The sequence below is a fragment of the Scomber scombrus genome, chromosome 14, assembly GCF_963691925.1.
Source record: "Scomber scombrus chromosome 14, fScoSco1.1, whole genome shotgun sequence".
Classification (NCBI taxonomy): Eukaryota; Metazoa; Chordata; class Actinopteri; order Scombriformes; family Scombridae; genus Scomber; species Scomber scombrus.
The window spans coordinates 2,993,169-3,016,969 of record NC_084983.1 but is presented as its reverse complement, the minus strand read 5'-3'; the positions used below and the strand labels follow the sequence as shown (position 1 = coordinate 3,016,969).

Genomic DNA, 23,801 nt, shown 5'->3' with positions numbered 1-23,801 from the left:
ATGTGGGGTAACATTGTGGGAATACGTGATTGATAGGCTGAGCTATACGCAGTGAAAGGTGGAAGTACACATGTCCATACTAATCCATGTTAGCAGTACCACCAATGTTTCTGTGGTGTACGCCGCGTGCTAACCGTGTGGGATTTGTCAGTGTGTGTGAGTGTTAAGTGTGCGTGTGGGGCTCCCTCTATCAATCAGGTAGGGCCCGGCCCTGCTGCTGAAAGGGGGCTACAGTGGGCCACCCATCCAGTCAGCCGCTCTGGGGAGATCCAATGTCCTTAGTGCTTTAATGCGCTCCAGATGTCCCTTCAGCACAGAGAGAGAGAGAGAGAGAGAGAGAGAGAGAGAGAGAGAGAGAGAGAGAGGGGGGGGGGACACAGAGGGAGAATGCGAAGCTTGAAGCAGACCTCGACCTGGCTCACGGACCACGTCGTCAAACGTTCTCCTCAGAGGGTGGGGGGGGGGGGGGGGGCTCGCTGTTGATGCACCTGCAGTTTTGTGTGTGGTGACTGCTGAAGAGAGTTATTCCCCCCATTTCAATTCATTCATTATATTCTCTTGAATAAGTGTGTGTACGTCTTTGTGGCTGTGTCTCTTGTGCCTCTGTTTACCCTCTGCTCCTGTAAACCATTTTTTCTCATGCTTGGTTGATAGGTTCTCTTTTTCTCCCCTCTCACCACTTCTCCTCTACCTCCAGCATGACCCTGCGCTCTCTGCTTTCCCCCCTCATCTTTCTCCGCGTCCACCCGACCGCCTGCAAACATCTCCGTCTTCTCTCTCTCCCTTTGATTCTGAGCTTTCTCCACCAACCTCCCCCTTTTTCCTCTGCTGTCCACCTCTCTGTCCGTCCTCCCCCTGCGACACATGCTCCACGCCTCTCCCCATGACATTTCAGAGGAAATTTAATATGGGTTTGTTTGGTGTTTCCAAGAATTCCATTCGGCTGCCGACTCTCTTTGCCCCCCGACACTAAGACAAACAGAGGCCGTCCAGCCAAGAGCAGCAAACACCACCGGTGTTGGCCTCATTATTTGGTCTTCGCATTCTTAGACGACTCCAGCTCCACTTCATTCTCTGTTTGTTCCCTTCTGCCTGATTTCTTTTCTAGATAGCTTCAGGTTTGGCTCGACTGCACCTACATGTACAGAAATATGTGAGCTCATCCATAAGAAAGTCATCTGTACAGTTTTATACAGTTTATATCTAAAAAGCATTACCATTAGGGAGCATTTGACAGCTCCTTATGTTGCCTAGATACAAAAGCATTATTTTGATATGAACAGATAATGCTCTCTGAATACATCATCCAAAATGTGTCCACCTAAATGCAACTAATCACACCACTTCTTTTCAGAGTCATAACTCAGTGAAATTGGAAAACAGACATCACACTGCTACAACCAGTGGAACCCACTCATTATTGTGATGACAGGAGCATTGTGGATAAATGTCTAAACCTCTTTAGAAATCTTATATAAAAGGTGTTCCTTATAACTTCAGATCTTGCCCCTGTGACTTTTTCTTCATTAAAAGTGTCAAAGTAATCCAGGTGACTGCAAAGAAAAACAAACTCTAGGCACTCATGTGTGGAGCCAGGTGACTGTCTGTCTGTTCTGTTAGTAGCCAAAGCAGCATGACTTTCCATGTGGCTGATTTTCCAAAAACGCGAGCAAATATGCTATAAACTATAGAAAGAAGGTTTCATTTCATTTTTTTTCATCAGTTTACACTAATTAGTCAGTGCAAGATAAAGCTGACTGCATATTAAATCATGTTTTCTTACACAGCCTAGACAGAAACTGATCAATTGAAGTTAGGGAACGTCTCTAAAGTGCATGCAACAAGATTTTTTATTTTTTTATTTGTTTGTATAAACTTCAAAGCTGCTTCATTTTCACCTCCTTCTATTATGTAAACAATGTCCTTTTAAATATTATGTTTTTGGGCATTTTTTCCTTTATTTTTATTTTTTATTTTTTTTAGGTTAGGTAAGTTTTATTTTACTGATCATTTACAAAATAAATTAACAATCATTTCCATGAATAATTTCTTGAACAAATGTTCATGCAAACAAAACAAAATAAACAATAACAAAAATAACTGATAGGATACATAAACTAAACACTTAATATATCATCATTCTTTCCTCATCCCTATATGATTCTCTTTCAAATTAATTAATCTCTCTTTCATTCTCTTTTGTTTTCTTTGACCGAAAAAAAGGTGTAGACTGAAGCCTAAGCTTATTTTGTCTACCCCTTTTTAAAACATGAATTACATTTCTTCAAAACAAAACTTAAGTCAGTAGCAGTGACTTTTAAACATGACGAACTAAAATAAATTAACAATTTAAGTTCTCATAACAAACTAAAAGCATAAATATCCAGATGCTTGATTTCAACAATTCACAAATCCCCATATTCACTTCTTACATAACTTTCTAATGTTTTGGTTTTAAATAATTTCTTAAATGAAAACATATTTTTACATTATTTCAATTCAATGTCACAATCATTCCATAACTTCACTCCAAACACTGACACACATCTACTTTTCATATTAGTACTTCATAAAAGTAGCTGGAATAGCGGCCGACAGGAGACAGGGAGTACCCTAACCCTAACCCTAACCCTATCCCTAACTAGAGTCGAACCAGGGACATTGCAATGATGTGGTATGTGCGGTAACCACTCGACTACCCAAGCGTTCTTCATCTTTTAGTTTTTAAATAAGAATCATTCAATCATGTGATATGGTCCAGTGAAACTCTGACTTGTATTTCCCATCTCTTCTCCCTCCTATTCTATCATCACTATTAATCTCCACATGGACCATTAACACTTAAACAGCTTTGACTGACTGACTTGAAATTCAGTTTTCTTTCTGAAAGCTAAATTATTAGAGGAATTTATATTAGTGTAGTATACCTATAGCTATACCAGCTAAACCTATATAAATATGCAGGAATACAGATTTCTAACAACTTCTGATATAGGCCCTCTCTATTTTAAAGAAACAATATATATATCTATATGTTTGTGAAATAAACAGTTACAGACAGCAGCTTTGTCATACGCCCCCATTACCTGCCAGTATCTTCTACCAAACCAAGTTGCCAGATGTCGCCTGTCTAGTCACTGCTCTGCATGCTCACAGACTCTGACCTGTCATTACCCTGGCTGGGCTCTTCACTTCAGAACCGTCATACATACCAGTCTGCTCAGTCATTCTCTGCTTCTGTCTAGCAGACCTCGTACCCGCCTGCCTTGTCCCGCCAAGACAAACTCACTTCCCTCCCTTCTACAACCAGAGCTCTGCTGACACTCAAGTGGCTAACAATACCAACACACACACACACACACACACACACACACACACACACACACACACACACACACACACACACACACACACACACACACACACACACACACACACACACACACACACACACACACACACACACACACACACATGCATATATATATATAGAGAGAGAGCCACCCACCTGCTAATCCCCTTCTCATTAATCCCCCACCACTCTCCTCAAATATTCCCTTCTGCTGATCTCATTGTGAGGGTGTGTGTGTGTATGTGTGTGTTGGGTGTGGGTGTGGGGGGAGAACAGTGCAACAGGGTCTCCTCTCCTGCACATGCCTGGGTCCATTTCAAGTGATTTTTTCACTTTCACTTAGGTAGAACATTTCCACTTTTCAGCATGTGCACACCTTCACAGGAGTCCAGGCAATTCAGATGAGGGATCTGCTGCCACTAACACGGTTCAGGACTTTCTCCCCAGCTTTAAATGGGCTATAGATAATCACACATGTGTTCAACTACTTGTTTAAAAGGCAGATCCAGGATAAACAGAACATATTATTACCCGGGGAGTCATTTCCCGTTGTTTTACGAATGTGTTGGAGGTACACATTTCCAAGAGTGAAGTAAAGAAATTGGAGCTGAACATGGGAGCAAATAGCAGCCAGTTTTAGATGATTAAAACCTGTGAACTCCTGCAGAAGCACGTACATTTTAAACATCAAATTTCACCTGGATTTCTCACTTCTGGGTTTAGCATGTTGCACCATCTCTGGACATGGAGTGTAAATGTCCATTTCAATAGCTCAGCTAGAGTAGTGTGTTAATGTCCACAAAGTCTCCAGTATACTGTTCCCTATACATACATTAATCAGAACACATCACACAGTAACTGAATAAGCTCATTCTATGTACTAGAAACACCTTAATGTGTCATTTCCCAATGTGATCTGAAGCTTCTCTTCATGAGGCATGTGCACACCTGAACCAACATGTCGTGTTGATTTCCACGGTGTACATTAGCTGTTTCCATGGTAACATCCAATCTATTTATGTATGCCAGTCTATTCATGATTTGGATATTAAGATCTTCCCAATGTGAAATGATACGGGTATATAGGATCGCTATTGTTAGCATGCTAATAAACAGACATGATAAACTTAACATACCGAGTGCTAACAAGTTGACATGGCAACAGATGGAGTATAAACATTGTTTTGTCTCCAAGCACAGCTCAGTTTAAATAAGAAAAACTGAGTGAGAGATATCAGAGATTAAACTGCCCCCCCCCCTGGTGCCCCCTTCAGGCTGGAGTAAGGATCTAAAAACAGCAAAAAAACTAATTGTTTTTGTTGCCTGTAAGTTACCACACGCGAGATGTTAATACCGGTCTCCAGTGTCCTGCGCTTTGTACACTGTGCAAAAAAAGCAGTATTTCCTTTACTCAAAGAAACATCGCCGCAGAAGACAATCCAGCCAGCAATAACATTTCCTTCGAAACATATTTTGGCAAAACAAATTAGCAACATAATTTCCTGGAGACGGGGTAGGACGTTGAGTCTAAAACTTCACGGGATAAACTCTCTGGTGGTATACTGAGGACAGACATTACAATTAATTCCCAGAAAGTAATAAGGCTTTAAGAACAGTTACCAGCGAAAACATTAGCAGGTTGGGAATTTTCCTGGTGATGTGGGAAAAATTAAACTAGAATTAGAGAGAGAAATACTGTTAGGGTGGGGACTTTATTAAAGGATGGGTTCACAATTTCTCAAGTGTGTCAGGAGCCCAAATGAACATTAAACCTGTTTTTCTTACTGTAATCATTCCTCCTGTTCATACTGACCATTAGAAGATCCCTTCATAATGTACTTACAATGTAAATGATGGAGGACTAAATCCACAGTCCTCCCTCTGTGTAAAAATGTATTTAAAAGTTGATCTGAAGCTAATATGAAGCTTCAGCCGTCCAAATGGGTCAAATCAAGTCTTCTATGTTTCAACGTTAGTGTTTTAAGTACCAAAGTCTTTTTGTTACTATACTTCCACCACAGCTCAACAGAGAAACACAAAGAGGGAATGTGATGCTAAAAAGACTGTAAATGTGTCAGATATCACTTGATATGATATGATATCACTTCCACTGAAAGCACATTTGAAGGGGATCTTTTAATAGTCAGTATGAACAGGAGGAATGATGACAATGAGGACAACCTCTTTCCATGTCCATATGGACATCTGACTGCTGTTTTAAGGTATACTTTAAACATCGTGAACCTCCCCTTTAAGAGAAATCTACCTTAAAAACATCCCGACATTTACTCTTGCAGATTTGGACGTCTTCAATAATCTACAGAGAAACACTAAGAGGGAATGTGATGCTAAAAAGACTGTAAATGTGTCAGATATCACTTGATATGACTAACTCTAACTGCTCACTGTCTTTATTTTTTTTGTTTCAAAACTCTTTTGATTCCATCTGCTGTGTTTTAAACCCTCTGGCAATAGTCAGAATACTGAGGATTTTAAATAAAGCGATACACAAGTAATACCACATGGTTAGATAAACCACTTTGTTAAATGCATACTGTAAATATGTTTAGCATGCCTCAAAAATCACTTCAGGAAAACTCGATTGCAGAAATTTGAGTTGTAAACTTCATATATTAAAGCATGCACCACACTGGACTGTATAATTCATCATGTGTAGATTTAATGTTAAAGCGAGCAAGCCACCCTGCATCCTGCCTGTATCATTCACTTGTCAGTCACGTCGCTCCACCAGTAGCTAAAGTTGTTCCGGAGTGACACGGATGGCACTCACTCACTGTGATAAGGAGGTATCCATTTTTAAAAAAAAAGAGAGAACCTCGCAGATGCAACGGCAGATAAGCTGCACAATGTATGTGCCAGCAAACATGACAGCGGAGGACGAGGAGGACTGAAGTGGTGGAGGGGGTTGGTGGGGGTGGGAGAAGGAAAGAGGAGCAAAGCAAAGCGTCTGGAAAGGATTCAGCAGGGAAACTCTTGTAGATTACATTTCCTCTCCATGAGCTTGGCCGTTCCAATTTCAGCTTGAATTTTTCTACCTTCAGTGTTCTGATGGTTATCAGCTTAGTAGAGGAAATGCTCCTCCTTTATGTGTGTTTCTGTGTGTGTCTGTGTGTGTGCGTGTGTGTGTGTGTGTTAACTTGCAGGACGTAGACACTCGGCCCACCACCTTTCAACATCAAAATGCTTTAGCTGCTATTCCTGGAGTTGGCTGAACACAGCTGAATAGATAATAAGGTACATGTAAGTGGACATGTGTGTAGTTGCCTCCATATTCTAAACTATAACCTCAGTGAATATTTGGTAGAGAGAATAAAACCGTTCACGTCTTCTGTGTTCTTAATCTTACTTACTTATCGTATATTAATCAAGAAATAATTAATAAAACTTTACATCTCAAATGCACCAATGACTATCTCTCTAATCATCTGGATGGGGATGTGAAGGAGACCTGCCAGATCTCATAGGAACACTACACACACACACACACACCACTCATTCCAACCGTAATATTAACATTTACATTAACCATGGACCACATGAGTATTTGTAGGTGACAGGAGTCGTCTGTAAAGAACACAGAGAAATATCAGCCAACTTCACTGTAGTGGAGATCAATAAATATATCAGGAAAGTGCATATTCAACTCATATTTGCCAGGTTTCTGTTTGTTTAGTTCGCCATATCAACCTAAAAAGTGATAATGTATCAGTGTTGTGTTCACAGCTTGTTTCCGCTGCACCCAAGTGGCCAAAATTCAACTGTTGCAGGTTTAATTGGGACATATTCTGCACACTATATTTATATTCTGGGCTTCTACTGGGATGTCTTTGCATGATTTAAAAGGGAAAACAAATAAATATATATATATATATCTTTTTTATCTGGTCCCTCAGTTCAGCCTCTGCTTGACACAGGCTGTTTTAGCTCCTGTCTCTTTAAGGCCGTCCCCCAGATTACTCTTCTCTGATTAGTCAGCATCCTGACACTGCCCCTCAGTATCTTGCACCAGAGGCTCTGTACACAAACAATGGTAGTATGATTTCCCTCTTTTCCTCCTTATTTACTTGAAATGGCAACTTTTTAGAATGCACCAGCGTTGACTTCCAGACTCATTTAAAAGAGAAAACGAGAGAAAATGATGGAGAGTACGAGCAAGTGAGAGAAAGAGCATGGCGGTAGTCAAGCGAAGAGAGGGAGTGGTGGAAGTGAAAACAAAGCCTGTGAATGATAAAAATTAAAACCTTATTTTCTGATTGGTTCATAGCAGTTATGTTCTAAAGCGCATTAAATAAGCCTCAACCACTCAACAGATGATTTTCTGTGGAGATAGACACTTAAGCTAGGTGTATAGTACTGTGTCAACTCAACGCTGTCGTCTGACGTGCACTTCAAAAAAATTGTAACTACGCGTCGAGGCAACGCAGACAGCAAGGGCTGTGATTGGTCCGCACTAAATCATTTCCAGCATTTTGAATTTTTCACACATCTTCACAATAGACCCTTCAAGCCCTTCAAGCACCTCACTCCCCCTAGCGTTTTGGCCGTGAATTTCACAGTGTCATTCAACCCCGACGCAGAACTTCAAAATGTTCACGATGGCGTCGAGGCAACGACGTACCTCTGCAGTACTAAAAACCTCGCTTTAGTTTCTGTCACATTTCCTCCTCTGCACTTTCCCTTTTTATTCATTCATTACAGTTTAACTCCAGGTCTCACAATACAGTCAGAATAAACTTGGATTGGACATACACACACAACCAAACGTCAATATGTTCTTCCTCTCACTCTTGTATCTTAAGGAGAAAATCTCTGCCGATCTCTCAGCACTTTCTCACTTCTTGACACAAGAGTTTTTTATCTTGGCATACTCACTGACATGTTATTATCCTACATTCTCTTCTCCTCTCCTAATGTATACCATACTCTCTGGCTTTAAACAAAACATGGAGAAACCTACATTTATACACCATTCATTAACTAATCCAATATGTGCCTAATTTTATATTTAGCGTATTTGTATAATGTATCAACATTAAATATCCATAACAAAAGGAAAACAACCAAATCTAAAGAGAACTGTTGCACGTATTGTGTATATAATGAATAAACCACCATAATTATGGGAAAAAAAGAGTTATTTTCATTTTTTGGCTGTCGGGCCAGTAAAAATATACAAGGGGCCAGTAAAATTCTGATCTACTGGCCAAGTGGGCCAGTGGGGAAAAAATGTTACATTGGACACTGATGTTGAATTGGCTTAAAATAAACTACAGTGCCCATGATCATTATTATAAAGGAACATGTAGCACAGTGTAATGGTGAGGCTCATTGATGTGTTTTCAAGTTTTTGGATAACAGTAGAGCTCTGTGGCACAGAGAAATAAGATATATCACATGGTATTTTATTGGATTTGTTGACAAAAGGAGAAACAGAATATCAGCAGATTTCTCCTTTAATGAACATGGCTTCAGATCAACGTTCTGCTAGATGCCATCTCATCCGTGCTTCTCTGAGCCTTTTGCACCATACAGACGCTGTTGCAGTGCTATTTTTGTTGGTGGAGGGGAGCGCAATGTTGGCACTCTCCACCCACCCCCTTCCCAGGAGTGTGTATGTGTGTGTGTGTGTGTGTGTGTGTGTGTGTGTGTGTGTTTGTTTTAGGAAATGATGCAGCACCAGTTTGTGTAAATTTATCCGCGACAGAGCTGAAACAAAAATAAGTTCACTGAAGCAGGTCCGACAACCATTTGGTCGCCACACGCCATGTTTGCCATGTGTGCGTTGTACAGGTAGCGGAGCGTGTCCGTGTTGTTATTAATATAAATTTTTGATGTAGGAGGATTGAGGAGTGTGCTGCAGCCTACTGGGAGGAAACAAACCTCCATGCTGGCATATTTGTGCTGTAGCCAATGGGAAGCTGGTTTTCACATTAATGAGTGCTCACTCAATCTTTTTTTTTTTCTTTGCGCAAGGGAAGAGCCAACAGTCATGAAGATGTCTGTACTAATTAAGAAGATTATTGATTATTGTTACATGACACAGTAATCAATCAGAGACTATATCTTAAAATTGTATAAATCAGTATTTAAATGTATGTAATAAAGGAATAACATCAACATTAAGCAGTATTCTATCACAGAAGCAAGGTGTCAAATTAAAATGAAAACAAATTCTTAGTAAAATCACACATTTTGTGGGTTTGTTAGTTTTAACACATCATTTGGCTTTAATTGAAAATGCACTAGTAGGGCTGAGTTAAAAAAAATGTTTTCTTAATTCAAATCGACCCTCATTCAAAATTTCCAATATGTATTCATAAACCCAAGAGCATTATTTTAATACATGCCTTTTCCCGTGGATTTTAAATCCAAAATGAATTGAGACATCTGCTTTTAGGCTTGGTGGTGCCTTCTGTCAATCCAGCCGCAGCATGAATGTGCAGTAGCTATAAGATGCACCCACTTTACTATATGATACACCCTCCTGGGTGTCATGTCACCAAAAATGACCTGTAATTTAAGCTGAGTGACAGACACCATTTAGCAGCCATAGTAAATATGACCTGGAGAAGTGATGTAGTTCAGATGACTTCCTTATTAGGAGGTGGCAGGTTGGGTTGATGGCTAGATAGTTATTTAAATGGCAGAAGAGGCAAAAAAGTGGATGTAACTGCAGGAGACCACTGTTTGCTTCCCATTTTCAACCACAAGTAGAGTTAAACCTGAAACGTTGTGTTCACTGTTTCCATGACAACAACGGTTGCCTAACTTTAAGGAAGAGCAACTACGTTTCAATTGAACAATTTATCACCAAGATGATCTTTCCTTAACCCCTTCTCAAGAGGATATTATGTCTAAACCTAACCAGACTTTAACAACAGCAGTGTTGCCACATCATAAAACATCATTATTTTTTAACTATGACTTATAACGCTTTTGGAAGCAGCATATTACACTCCAATAGGTCATTCTGGAGTGCAGTTACCAAAAATATGGTCAATTCATTTGGAGGACTTGAGATAGACTGGGGGCAGATAGACCCTTCTCCCTTGTTCATGTCCTTCAGCCATGTTCAACAAGATCTCACACAAGATATTGTTGAGCAAGATCTTGTGGGCAGATCTCGCTGTGCACAAGATCCCACAAAACATTATGTTGCGTGAGATCTCGTGGTAAGATATCATTGGACGTGGCAGGAGTTGTTTTCCTGAGGTATTAGTGATGTTTACATTACAGTAGGTATGTTTGCAGTCACCTTATTTACACTGACTGCTAATTCAATTTCAAATATAAGTTGTTGTTTATACACCGCACTAAATAAAGCACATATCTGGTCAAACAGTACTCAGTCAGTACGTTTACATGCAGCAAAAAATTGGAATTTCTGATCGTATCAGACATAGTTTAGACTTTTAAAATGCTTGTAAACACCTTAGTCCGATCTATATCAGACCTACTTCGGACCATAACGGACATCTCAAAATCGGATAAGAACACCTAGATAATTCGTTCATAGTCGGCATTTTAACGGCATGTATATATGTATACGGCATGTAATCGTATCTAAATCGGATTTTGTATTCTGCGCATGCTCGAGAATTTCTGCTGGGCCTTTCACCCGGAAGTGAAAGGAGACTTCGTATTAAATAGTTTTTTTATATGCATTATTAGAAGGAAAATAATGCACGAAATGTACACTACTGTAGCATCGTCCATCTCCTCGTACACCATCTTTGTTTGAATGCCATCAGATAGTTTGTTGTTGCTGTTAAGTAGAGGTCAGCAGGAAGTGGCTCTTTGTTGAGAGGGCTACAGCGCCACATAGCGTAACGGAGTCAGCCATGCTCCGGCCATTTATCCGATTCTCTGAACGGCATGTATACTCAGACAAGTGATCCGGTCTTATGTATGTCTTTATCTGATACGATCAGAAATTCAAATTTTTTTGCTGCATGTAAACGTACTGAGTGACTATTGAGTCTATAGAGTTGCACTATATTGTGTTTACTGCTGTAATGTGTTCATGTTAAATAAGAAGTACATTAATGCAACTACTGTGGGGTCAATTTCTAATGTAAACATTAATATGTTTAATAAGAAAGAAGTCAGAAGGTTCATTGTACATTAGTTCTCTAAAAATCTCTTTCATATTCAAAAAATAGGCACTGAAATTTCTCTAACTGAATCAATATTGAACCGAACTGAACTTAATCAGGATCTTGTGGATCAGAATCAAAACAATTCAAGAATTAGAATCATGACCCAGCCCTAAGTAGTAGAATCAAAAAATGAATAAAAGCAGCAAAGGTTTTAGAAAAAAGTCTAAAACTCAGGTACCCCTTGATACAGATGATTAAAAATGGTCCTATCATTTACCTGCAGTCTGAATATTCTTTTCATCTTTGTCTTATATGTTTAGCCTCCTCAGAAAATAAACTTGCCTCATTATAATAAGGGCTTTTAGCTATGCTAATAAGGTTATTTGCATGCAAACCACCTGTCCTCCGGGAATTACAAAAATGTTCCACTGTACCATAATTTTACCACTATCCATTTTACTTGAGACTTTAATCTAATTTTTAAAAGCAGGAAGGAACACAATCAAACTGGAATCTGTAATATCCAAACAAACATTAACATAAATACAAAGAAAAACAAGAACTGCGGTCTGATTGGAACCCACCAACGCCATTGTCAGCAGTTCGAAAGAAAGCGATGAATCTTGCAAACTGTCGTACCCCGTGGGAAATCCTCATGTCTTCATTATGGCTGTGGGGCATATTTGAATACGTGAAGGATGTTCATTAAGAAGTTCAGTGTGAAAGAATACACTGGAAAGGTTATAGATTTAAAATTCAAGCGTAAAATGTCATTGGAAATGGATAAGGACGATTGAGGAGAACCTCTTTTTGAGTGCAATCATTCCTCGGTGAGTGAAGAGCACGATAAAGGACGACAAAAGTGTTCTTCATGAAATTAGCATCATGTTGAAGGATGATGGGTGTTAAATAAGTGAGAGTAAACATATTGTTAGTTTCCTTTCACTGAGCTGCTGAGGCCTTGTGGAGATTTAACCTTGTGAGGCCTTAACACATTCTGAATATACCCATTTGCCTTTGCTGGCTCCAGTTTGTAATCATTTCATTAACTGTCTCTTTTAAATAGCTTAGTCAGTGGTGGAAGTTCATGAGTAGCAACACAACAGCGCGTAGATTCTTGTGTAAAAATCTCTTCTGGGTGAGTTGTTGCTTCCTGCGTTTTGTGACTCGCCTCACATCTAAATTTGAACACGCTCGAGCGCTCCCTTCTTCTTTGTATGTTTTATTTCAACAACTGAACACCTTGCTCTGTATCCCCTTATTCTCCATACATAAAGTAACAACCGAGCAGCTTCCAGAACACTTGCAGAAAACATAAAAATTACACAAAAACTTCCTGTCTTTTGACCCCTGAGATGAAACCTTTCAAACAACAGACTACATCAAATCTGCCACTTTTTTGATCTCGGCTGAAAACCGGAGTTAACAATGTCCGCAACAATGTTTGAAACGTCCTTCACCCGGCTTCAAATCCATGCCTCATCTACCTTCTGGGCTGAGGATGAGTCCAATCAACAAGAGCAGATGAATAAATGATACTAGCATGAATTGTAAGTGTGGGCTGGTGTGGAGCCGGGTGTTGCGAGGCTGGGGCGGGAGGGAGGGCTCGCTGGCTCAGGTTAATGAGGTGGTCTGGGAGTGTGGACCGCGTCCTGGCTGCAATGTGTGCGGAGCTCGCTTTAGCCTGGGGGGGATTTGTAGCCCTGGTAAGACTATCTTCGCCTCCGGCTGTGAATGCACTTGCGCCTTTAAGTGTGTGTATGAATGTATGTGTGCTGCTTGGGCGTTATGGTGAGAGACTCTATATGTGTGTGTGTGTGTGTGTGTGTGATATTGCCCTCAGGATGACACTGGTTGAAGCTTTGCTATCTCTGTGTTTAGTGTTGGCATTCGTGCATTAATATACATGTCTGTGTTTGCATGCATGGCCCTTCCCGTGTGTGTGTGGGGTTGTTTGCGCTCTGATCTGTGTGTTTTCTGATTTCTGTGTTGAGTCCGTCCACAAATGTGTACACAGCCCCCCCTTCTCCCCCTCTCTACCCCCCTTGCCCCACTCTCATTACCATTCTACCCTTTCCCTCCACCATTTTACTCAACGCCATCAAGGCCTCGCCTCCTGGTGTTTGCATTGTAAATCAGGCCTGACAATAAGGCGATGATTAGATCCTACTCATATTCAAAAACACCTGATTTATTTATTCATCTTCCTCTCTTGCAGGGGCATCAAGATGCATAATATCTGACCAAGGTGACATACCCACTTCCAAATGTTATTCATTGCATTTTGCAGGTCAACCTCCTAACCAACAAACTCAAACAGGAACACGTTAAATGAGGTTTTGATGGGAGGAAATGCAAATGACAGCTCGTCTGCTCCCTTCCACTCCACAGAAAAGCCATTCAGCTGCTTCTCTCCTTCATGCATGCATACATGTAAGATAGGATCAGGTATCAGAGTGGGTTAAAGTGCCGCAATCTGTCACCAGTTCAACATTTGGAGAGTGGATTCGAATCCAGTCTTGAGTGTAAAACTGCGATACGCCGTCTCTGTTTTCATGAGCGAGATATTATTTATGGAAAGCTTCGGGATTCTGAGAAGCGGATCCAATTGATCACTAGTTAAGTCAGAAAAGCCGTTGCACTGTTTGTTGTTTTTGTTTTTTAAGAAATTGGCATCATGAGGATTGGGCTGATTTTCTCTCAGACTGCCCTTGTGAGATTATTTCATTATTTTTTCAAACCGTTTCTGTGGGTAATGAAAGCGAATTGACGCATGTGGTTTCTGAGAGGATTTTTACTAGTTTGGTGAAAACATCAACATGAAGTAATTTGAATGCTCCGAGAAGAGCTTGGAAGTGAATCAATACGACATAAAATACATGAGTATAAACCTAAATGTCAGCATGATTTATTCTGTGTAGTCATTTGGATCTACTCTTTAATTAGAGTCAGATTCAATGAGAATGAATGAAAGTAGGTCAAATCAAAAAAGGTCAAAATCCAACATTTAAAAACCACCTAAAGTACCTCAAACACAAAGACATGTCGCAAATCAACGATGGACGTCATTGGGTCAGTCCACCACAATGGCTCACATGGAAATTTCTCAACAACTATAACAGGAAATGTTGCTAAATTTTGTCCAGACATTCATAGTTTCCAGAGGATGCAACCTACTGACTTCAATAATCCCCCAACCTTTTCTCTAGCACCATCATGAGTCAGTATTTGTGGTTTTGAGTGACATTTCTCCACAACTATTTAATGGGTTGCTATTAAATTTGGTACAGACATTAAGGAAGTTCCGGGTAAAATTTAGGAGGTGGGAACTTTAAAGGAACGTCCTCCCACTTGGCCCTCTCAGCCGTTGTGTCTCCATTACAGAATAGGACAATGATAGAACCCACCGGACTCTGGAGGTGTCCTAATCATTCTGCAACAGTTTCCAATCGTCGCATTCTTTTGCTTTGCGCTTATTTTGGCGCTTTCTGTTGACGTCACATCCAGTTTTCAGCACCGAGTCAACCTCAAGCCACACCCAGGAATTTTTCGGGGTTGCACGGAGTACATATCCCGAGGCAGGGAGTTGTTTTGCCGCAGTAAAAGTTCCGGGAGGTTGTCCTTCAGGGGGCGGTTCCTGCTATGGAGCCAATGGTCACGGCCCTGTAAAATTACCCCGAAGGTTCTGAAGTTGAAATGGCCCTAAACATATCTCCTCAGGACAACTTTTATTAACTTTTCATCTAGCACCATCATCAGGTGAAGCAGTGACTTTGCCTGAGACTTTGGTTTACAACCGAATACTATATTCTGCTAAAGCTACAGTATATGCTAAGATGCTAAATTAAGATGGTAAACATAGTACAGATGATCTGTTCTTAGCATCAGCATATTGTCATTGTCATTGAAAGCATGTTAACATGTACTATGTCTAACTACATCCTCACATGGCTAGTAGCATGGTTGTTCTCTTTGTATGTTAGTATTCAGGGTTGCAAACACTCATCATGCTGTTCCTCTTCACTCCAGTGGGAGTGTTGAGATGTGTTGAGGAGCTCAGAATATCACAGTCTCAGTCCTGTCAAACAGCTGACTCCAACATGGTTATTTTCAGTTTTACATGTGAGGAATGAATCCATTAAATGTCCTCTACAACTTACACCTGTAACACCTGCGTTCACTGCTTCATGAGTCTCATACTGCGAAGGGTGAAGTGTTGATAATTCAACATGAGAGAGGGACACATCTTTGCTTAGCACAGGTATTTTTAATAAACTGGTGTGAACCCCTGACAGATCACAATCTGGAGTGCAAGAGGTGATGCTGCTTTATGTGTTTCAATCACAAGAAGGATTTTTTTATTTTTATCACCTTGAGTTTGTCACAGAAAGCATTCCAATTCTAAATTTAATAGGACAACGGCATTGTACCATAAATTCAACTTCCAACCAAAGCAGACAAGAAAAAATAACTTGGGACATGGTTGAAATGTGGAGGCCAGAGGCAGTGATCACATCATATGTGACCAGATATGGATTTTCATTTCAATGCTGGTGGTAAACAGGGTGAAACTGCAGCTATGCCGCTGAGTAACCTTACATCAATACAGCAGAGGCCCATTCTATGCCTGGGAATTGTTGGAAAATTGAAAGCTGAATAGAAGCGTTTCTTACTGCACAGAATCCGATGAAAGAGTACGAGTGCCTCCAATCCAAATTCACGGAACCCTTTGATGTTTCTTGGAATAATTTTATGCCTACTTCTCATTTTCCATTTTATGCTTGCTTTTGAATTTTGATTGCGACTACAGGCACTTTTCAATTGATATGCATTATGAACTCTGTAATAATTCAAAGGCCTTTGTTGAGGAACAAACATGTCATTTGTCTTCAGAATGAATTTCACCACTTATTGTGTAACTGTACACCTTTGGTGAGTTCAGAGAGTGGCTGCCAGATGGTTATTGTCTCCTTTTTCATGATGCTAGGGGAGAGATTTATACTTTGAGTTTTATGAGGGAAGTTTTTTGGGTGTATTTAATTACACTAAAAATTGAAATTAAAACTCTTGTTTGTTGTTTTTTTCAGTGTTCTTGTCTGTTCTTGTATGTACATTCACGCTTCAGCAGTCATGGTATGGCATGTGTTTGTGCGTGTATTAAGTGTGTGTCTGTTTGTGTATGCGTGTGTGTATATTTGTGGATGCACGATTGCCTGCTTAAATTTGGCGTTTGGTGGCTGGTTCCTTCGAGGGATGGCGAAACTTGAGAGGCCGCCTAAAATACTGTGCAGTAATTGGAATTGCTTTATCTTCAGTCTCATCAATTAATGTGCAATTTTCCATTTAATCACTAACACGCTCGCTGCATTTGCAATTAAAATGAGGGACTGATAACAGAAAAGATGCCTTTCAGCTGATAGTTGGAATGAGAACAGAAACCAGAAGACGCAATCAGTACACAAAATGAGTCGCAGAGACATGCACATGGCACACAAACGTGTGAACACCCATAGAGCAAACAGTCATGCTCATACAATGCTGCACCGGTACACACACACACACACACACATACTCATACACAGCTCACACAAGCACAGTATGACATGATAAAACATGCAGATTTTTAGCTATAACCCCAAATTAGAACTCGTCAATGAAACTAAACCGCCATTTAACATCAGAATCTTGGCAGCGGCTCTGAACTGGGATGGCACTCTAATCGAGAAGGGGTCTCAGCCAGTTCTCTTGCCTCTGACTTTTCCAGTCAGAGATATTGCCAGGGTCTGGGTCTCAGTGGGGGATGAGCTCACTGGCGGGGAACGTCTGTCATGTATTGTCCTGATTCTGAAGAGGGGGGATGAGATGTTCGCATCACTTCCTGTCTGGCATCGGGAATCTGAAAACTACCCAAAGAGTGTCTTTTTATTCGTGGAGCGTGGGGCTCAACACACAGATGTGTGAGACTGTAGCATGCAGCAGGCGGTTTATAACACTGAAAGCAGGAGTTCTGAGTAATAGTGTTGTAAAAGTGTTAATTCTCTGCAGAATTAACCACACAGCTGAACGTACAATCACAGTAATGTTCTTGTAATATTCCCACTTAGTATGTCTCTCATATTCAGTTATGCATTAATAGTGTGGTCATTGTTCTTAATGGTATGTTTTCATTTTCTATGATGTCAATGAATGATATTCCTTTTATAACATTTCCTTGCATGGCATTCTTGTAAAACGTATTATATGATTATTACAGTTCTTTTTCATCAGGCCGTAACCTCACGGCTCAGAGTCGCATACTGCAAATCCTTGGCTTTAGCGGTCAGGCGGATTTACTGCACATTTTTATTTCCTGAGGCGGTAGCTCTGAACGGATGTTGCAACCCGGTGCAGAGATTTTGCTCAGATGTTCCAGTTCCATTTCACTAGCTCATAATCAAGCATTTTCCTCCAGGTCAATACCAGTCAGTCCAAGTGCACCAGTCCATTATAATTGCTGCCTGCCTTTCATGACCACACAAGGCATTATTATGTGGAGTTATAAGGCGTTTTTCCAATAAGTTCAGCGGCTCAAGGTATCCGCCGAACGTTTGGACTCTGAATAAATGTTGATTTGACGGTCCGCACCAGCGTTTTTAAGCACCGGCTTGAACTTTGCAGCGTCTGTATCAGTTGATGAAAGAGATCCGGACTCTAAATTAATGTCATCTAGAAAACACTGTCTGATGAATAAAAGGGTTATTAAACTTTACCCTCACATTTAATAAAACCACCTTTCCCCTCCGGTCATATGAGTAATTTACAGGACATTTTCATGCAGTGTAAACACATAGGTTATATGTAGCTGCAGGATGGAGCACCTGCTGTGCTTGCCTATAGTAAGTTAGGGTGATGGTAGGGGGTCTATATGTGTGGGTGTGTTTGTATGTGTGTGTATGTGTGTGTGTGTGTGCATGTGTGTGTGCGCCCTGAACCAATTAGCTCTTTCAGTGGGGGTGGGGGTGATGGTTACAGCGGTGTTCCACAGGGTACAGCTCTCAGCCCTGTGGGGTCCCAGCCAATAGCAATTAGCCCACTGACAAGAGCCCTAATTAGACCTCTTGATTGGCTTGGTAACAGCGCAACAACAACACCAGCAGCCGACACATAGAGACGACCAAGGTGACTCCACTACCGTGCGTTGCTTTAAAGCCAACTGTAATTAGCAAACAGGCATGGCAGTCTGTAATTGGTAAACAAGTAGTCGGTTTTGTTTGGAGTGTTTTTATGAACCTGCTGGTATATATAAAGTATTTCTGTGAAGAGCTTCATGACTCTTTTTATTTGCATTGTGAGATCACTCAATATTAACACATCAGCCCAGCGCTTCTGTCAGTTCCACGCAACACATGCAGAGGCAAAGAAATAAATTAGTTAATGACGAAGAGGGAAAAGAATTGTTAGAGAGTCGAAGAGAGCGAGATGCTGCATGAAAATTCCATCTATTATTTAATCATAGCAGCACCTGGTGGCTGCTGCTGTAATATAATTTACAATCACTACTTTCACTTGATTCATGTCCCTTTTTTTTTTTTTTCTTGTCCCCCCCCTCAAGTCTCAATGTGAAGCAATCCCATGATGCAACATGTGTCCCCAGCACCTGCAGTGACAATGATGGCCACCACCCAGAGCGTTCCTCCACCATCGTACCAGGAGAGCCAACAGGTTAGGGTTAAATGTCTTCAATTTGGTTTTTGGTGTTCAAGGTCTAAACATGTCTAAAAAATGTCTGGAATTATAAGAGTTAAGGTATTACATTTCAATCAATCAATCAATCAATCTTTATTTGTATAGCGCCAAATCACAACAAAGTTATCTCAAGGCACTATACACATTTGATGTGAGCTGGGGCAGAGTGAATGAGCATAATTATATTTGTTCAGTTCATGTTATTTATCATTATTATCATTATTTTCAGATTTTTTGCATTATTATATGTGTCAGCAATGGTTTTATTTTTTCCTTAAAGAGGTTTTAAAAAGCTCAACTCATTAAATTTGTTCTTAAAAAATATGCAGATACACTGACTATAAGCAGCCAAATCAGAACAGTTTTGGTTATTTACACAGATTTCTTTATTCATGGTATCTCTGCTCTACTGCTGTGAAGTGGGCAAGGCTCAGCTGGAGATAGGGGATGTGATATATTTCTGTGCACCAATCAGAATTGAGCAATCTTAACAACTTCACAGCTGTTTATTAGAAGCAGATTAGCTTTGTCCTCAAATCTCAACCTTGATTGTTGCTTATTTCGTCTTGATGATTTATTGCTAGAAGAAAACACCTCAAATTTGAAGTGTGCTTTAAAACAGTAATCTCATGATAATCATAATTCTATTTTTGCACAGTAGAGTCTAGGAATGTATATAGGAGATAATAAAGGACATATAAACTGTGAAACATAACATAAGGTACAGTAATATCAAACATAACATCTTAGTGTCTTCTAGCATGAGATAAACATCTTACTTTAAACAGCTACTGAGAATGAGAGAAAATAGAGTAAAATATCATAAGGTACAGTAATATTATAATATAAAACACAATGTCTTAATGTTAATTAATATTACTATAATAGCATTAGATTAACATCTTTTCACCATAAACAACTAGTAACCACAACTAATGCAAATTAAGTCAATGAGAATATTCTAGTAATATTTTAGGAATGGTACAGTGACACAACATAAGGTACAGTAATATCAAACATTATATCTTAGTGTCTACAGGAATATTATTGTAATAGTATGAGATACACATCTTGTCACTGTAAACAACAAGTGAGACTGAGAGAGTAAAAATAGAATAAAATATCACATGGTACAGTAATATTATAATGTAAAACATAAAATCTTAATGTCTGCAGGAATATTTAAATGATTATTCATCAGGTTGACTCGCGCTTCATAATTAAGACATTGAGTGCAGGAGTGATACACACTGTATGTCAGAGAGTTTAACTGAACAAAGTGGAGGAATAAAGGTCGTGCCCCTGCCTGCAGTGTTCAACACAACACGTGATGCCACCAACAGGTCAGTGTAATTAATGGAGCCCGACTGCGGCTTGGACCCGGGCTTTGTCTACCGCTACAGACCACCCCGCTGAGAAGGGCGGGGGGGGGGGGGTTAGGACAGAGCAGGTTGAGCCGACCGCCTCACCACCACAACCGCCGTTCCACCTCCTCCTCGTCCACACCACCTCTGTCTGCTTTCGCCCAGAGGATTAGTGCCAGGGGAGAGCTCCCGAGCTGCAGCAGTCTGCGTGCTCGGCAAATGCAAATGAGAGCTAGTTAAGTGTGAAGAAGCTAATTTATTTCCCATTTGGTGCTGGGATTAAGACTTGAAGCTTCCTTCCACCCCACCCTGACTAAAAAAAAAAAAAAAAAAATAGGGGGCAGCGGGTTGGGGGTTGTTAGACTCATTTCCTCAGAGAGAAAGGAAAGTGGGGTAAAAAGGATGAAGAAGACAACGGATCGTGTTCATAAAGCATGTCATTCTCTTGCCCCACACCACAGGACAAATAACACCAAAAAGAAACAAGCACATTCTCTAATGATTCCATTTCCTCACTGGTATTCACAGCAGATGAATGGAATATGTATTCTGCCAGCAGGAAGGTAATCTCAGTACAGGCTGGCCACTGATAACTCAGGTGTGAACACACTCACTCAAGTGGCACTGTTCAATTGCTAAAAACTAATTGAATATTTATCCGTTAACAGGAATCTATATATGACCTGAGCGTTCCTTGTTCAATTACTGAATCTTTCCTATCTCATTCATTTTGCTTAACAGCTTCATTACAAGGCTGCTGACCTGTCAAGCAACAATGATTCATTCCAGCTACATCCTCATTTGTAGTCTGTCGGCATCAGATGCATGTTGCACCTTATTGCTTTAGAAAAGTGATTAAAAATTACTTAGACCTCACAAACAGCTGCAAGCTCATGACAAGTAGAATGTGAGGAATGTGCATGATTGAGAAGCCGGTTGTTTTCATGTGATAGGCTATTCATATCCAGCCTGGTTTACAGTTGTTTACAGCTGAGAGCAGCTTTAGTTAAATTCATTTGGTTTGTAATCTTTTGTACCCTCAGATGACGGGCACCACTCAGCAGAACACCAAGACCCCACAGGTCCATATCCCAGCAGCCTCTGCAGCAGGAAATACCTCTGTCAGTGTGACCCTTGACCCCCAGGCCCAGCTTGAGTCTGACAAGAGGGCTGTTTACAGGTAAGTTCAGTGTCTTACAGCAATAATGTCTCTGTTGGACTTCATTTGTTTCATCATCATTGAAAAAAATCTCACAAGAATCAAACCCAAAAAATTCAATTAACGTAAATAAAAATAAATTGAAACAAAAAAAGAAAAAAATACCTCAAAGGCAAAAGTTAGAGTGCTACATTTTGTTATAATATTCTCACCTTTCTCTCTTTAGTGGGTTTTTTTTCCTGAATTTTTCAATTTCAAAGGTCCAGTCCTGTCACATTCTTTAAATTCATTTAAATACATTCAGTCATCAGCATATCTATATGGTTATTTATAATTACTAGTACTAACCTACTAATATGAAATTTAAATTGCTCTTACTTTCTACTAGGAGTGCAAATTACAAGAAACAGAACAAGTTGGAGGGGGGAAATAATTCAATTCATGGTACTTGTTGCACTTTTAGACCACTGACCTATGCCACCTGGGGCAGCACTGGTGCCTCACAGCAAGTTCTCCGTGTGCTAGCATGGGTTTCCTCCGGGTGCTCCGGTTTCCTCCCATTGTCAAAAACATGTATGTTAGGTTAATTCTCCTGTCAGGGCCTGTGACCAAGTTACAGAACTGGAGCTGGTCTCTAGGCGCTGCATATTGGCTGCCCATTGCTCCTAATACTCAGGATGGGTTAAATGCAGTGACTGTAAGTAACAACTAAAGTACCTTCCGCAAGTAATTAGCCAATGGAGTTGCAGCCCACATGAAAGCTTAGTGTCAGAACTGAATGAAACATTCACCAGCAAAACTGAAAAAAGAAATCCTGATCACTAAAAAGAAAAGTGAGAATATTGTGTAATCAAATGTTTTCACTCATTCATTCATTCATTTTGTATACCACTTATCCAGAGGGTCATGGGTGGGTGAGCTGGAGCCAATCCCAGCTGTCATTGGGCGAGAGGCATGAGGAGAACACCCTGGACAGGTCACCTGTCCATCACAGGGCTGACTATAGTAGACACTCACATTCACACCTACAGGCAATTTAGAGTCTCCACTTAACCTCTTGTATAGTTTTGAGGTATTTTTTTGGTTTCAACTTATTTTCTTACTTTCAATCTATTTTTTTTTTTCTTATTTCTTTTTTATTCTTGTGAGATTTTGTTCAGCTATTATGACCCACATTTAATCCCATCTGTCTCCTAGAAGTTACATTTATATAAACCACTAACAGCAAATTCATTTAGAAGGAAACATAATGGCGGCTGAATGACATTTTCTGTCCACATAATGAGAACATTTTGTTACAGTGCATCTGGCAAGTTGCATAAACGTTGATACTGAATTTATGAGTTAAATGTTCAATGACAATCTTTTCTTTTTTCTTCTTAAAATGTTTTAAGATAATCTATTTAGTAGTAATTTCAAGGAGACATGCTTGTATTAAAGTAGTTATATGTCTGTCTTAAGTGAAAGATGCAAAAGTCTGAACTCCAAAATAGTTCTCATAGAGCACAGAGCACTGACTAAATGAAACGGCAGTTTACTTTTACAACTATTTATATAATTATATATAATTATATTATATAATTACTTACTTTTGCTAAATGATATCATTATTCGGCTCAAACTTTGTTAAAACTGGGTCCAGCAGTGTGCACCACTCTGCCTGTGACTTTCCCTTCACTTTTTCTTCCTTTGAAATAATTACTGCATGTTCTCTCTTGCACCCTGCTGGCTGTAAGAAATTGTACTAAATTGACTTGATGTGCTGCTTCCAGATGAAGGCCAAAAGCACTTGTGTTGTTTTTAATGCGTTCCCTTAAACCAGCTATGACATAAAGCGTTTGAAAATTGTACTTGAAAGGTGCCTCCTTCACTTTTCACTTAGTATCGCTCATAAACCAGAGAGCACCTTCAGTAAATGCTTTCACTCATCAAAGCCGAGCAGAAGCACCCTCCATTTCCTCGTCTTTGACTTTAATAAATTGACTTTAAAATAACCATTTGATATACGGGCAGTAGACAGGCTGTTTCTCTGACTGCGGTGTACACTATGATAGGCTCTTGCCCCTTTTTGGCTTTGATTA

At 40.0% G+C, this 23,801-nt stretch overlaps 1 protein-coding gene across 1 annotated transcript in view; it reads left to right on the top strand.

Annotated features, from left to right (window-relative positions):
* The window catches only part of pknox2 (pbx/knotted 1 homeobox 2), a 76,608-nt gene that overhangs the window by 19,129 nt on the left and 33,678 nt on the right, over nt 1–23,801 (top strand). Inside the window, exons 3-4 of the mRNA XM_062433099.1 lie at nt 19,064–19,173; nt 21,605–21,741. Coding sequence (XP_062289083.1) covers nt 19,084–19,173; nt 21,605–21,741 — 227 coding nt within the window. The 5' untranslated portion in view covers nt 19,064–19,083. The remainder of the gene's footprint in view (nt 1–19,063; nt 19,174–21,604; nt 21,742–23,801) is intronic.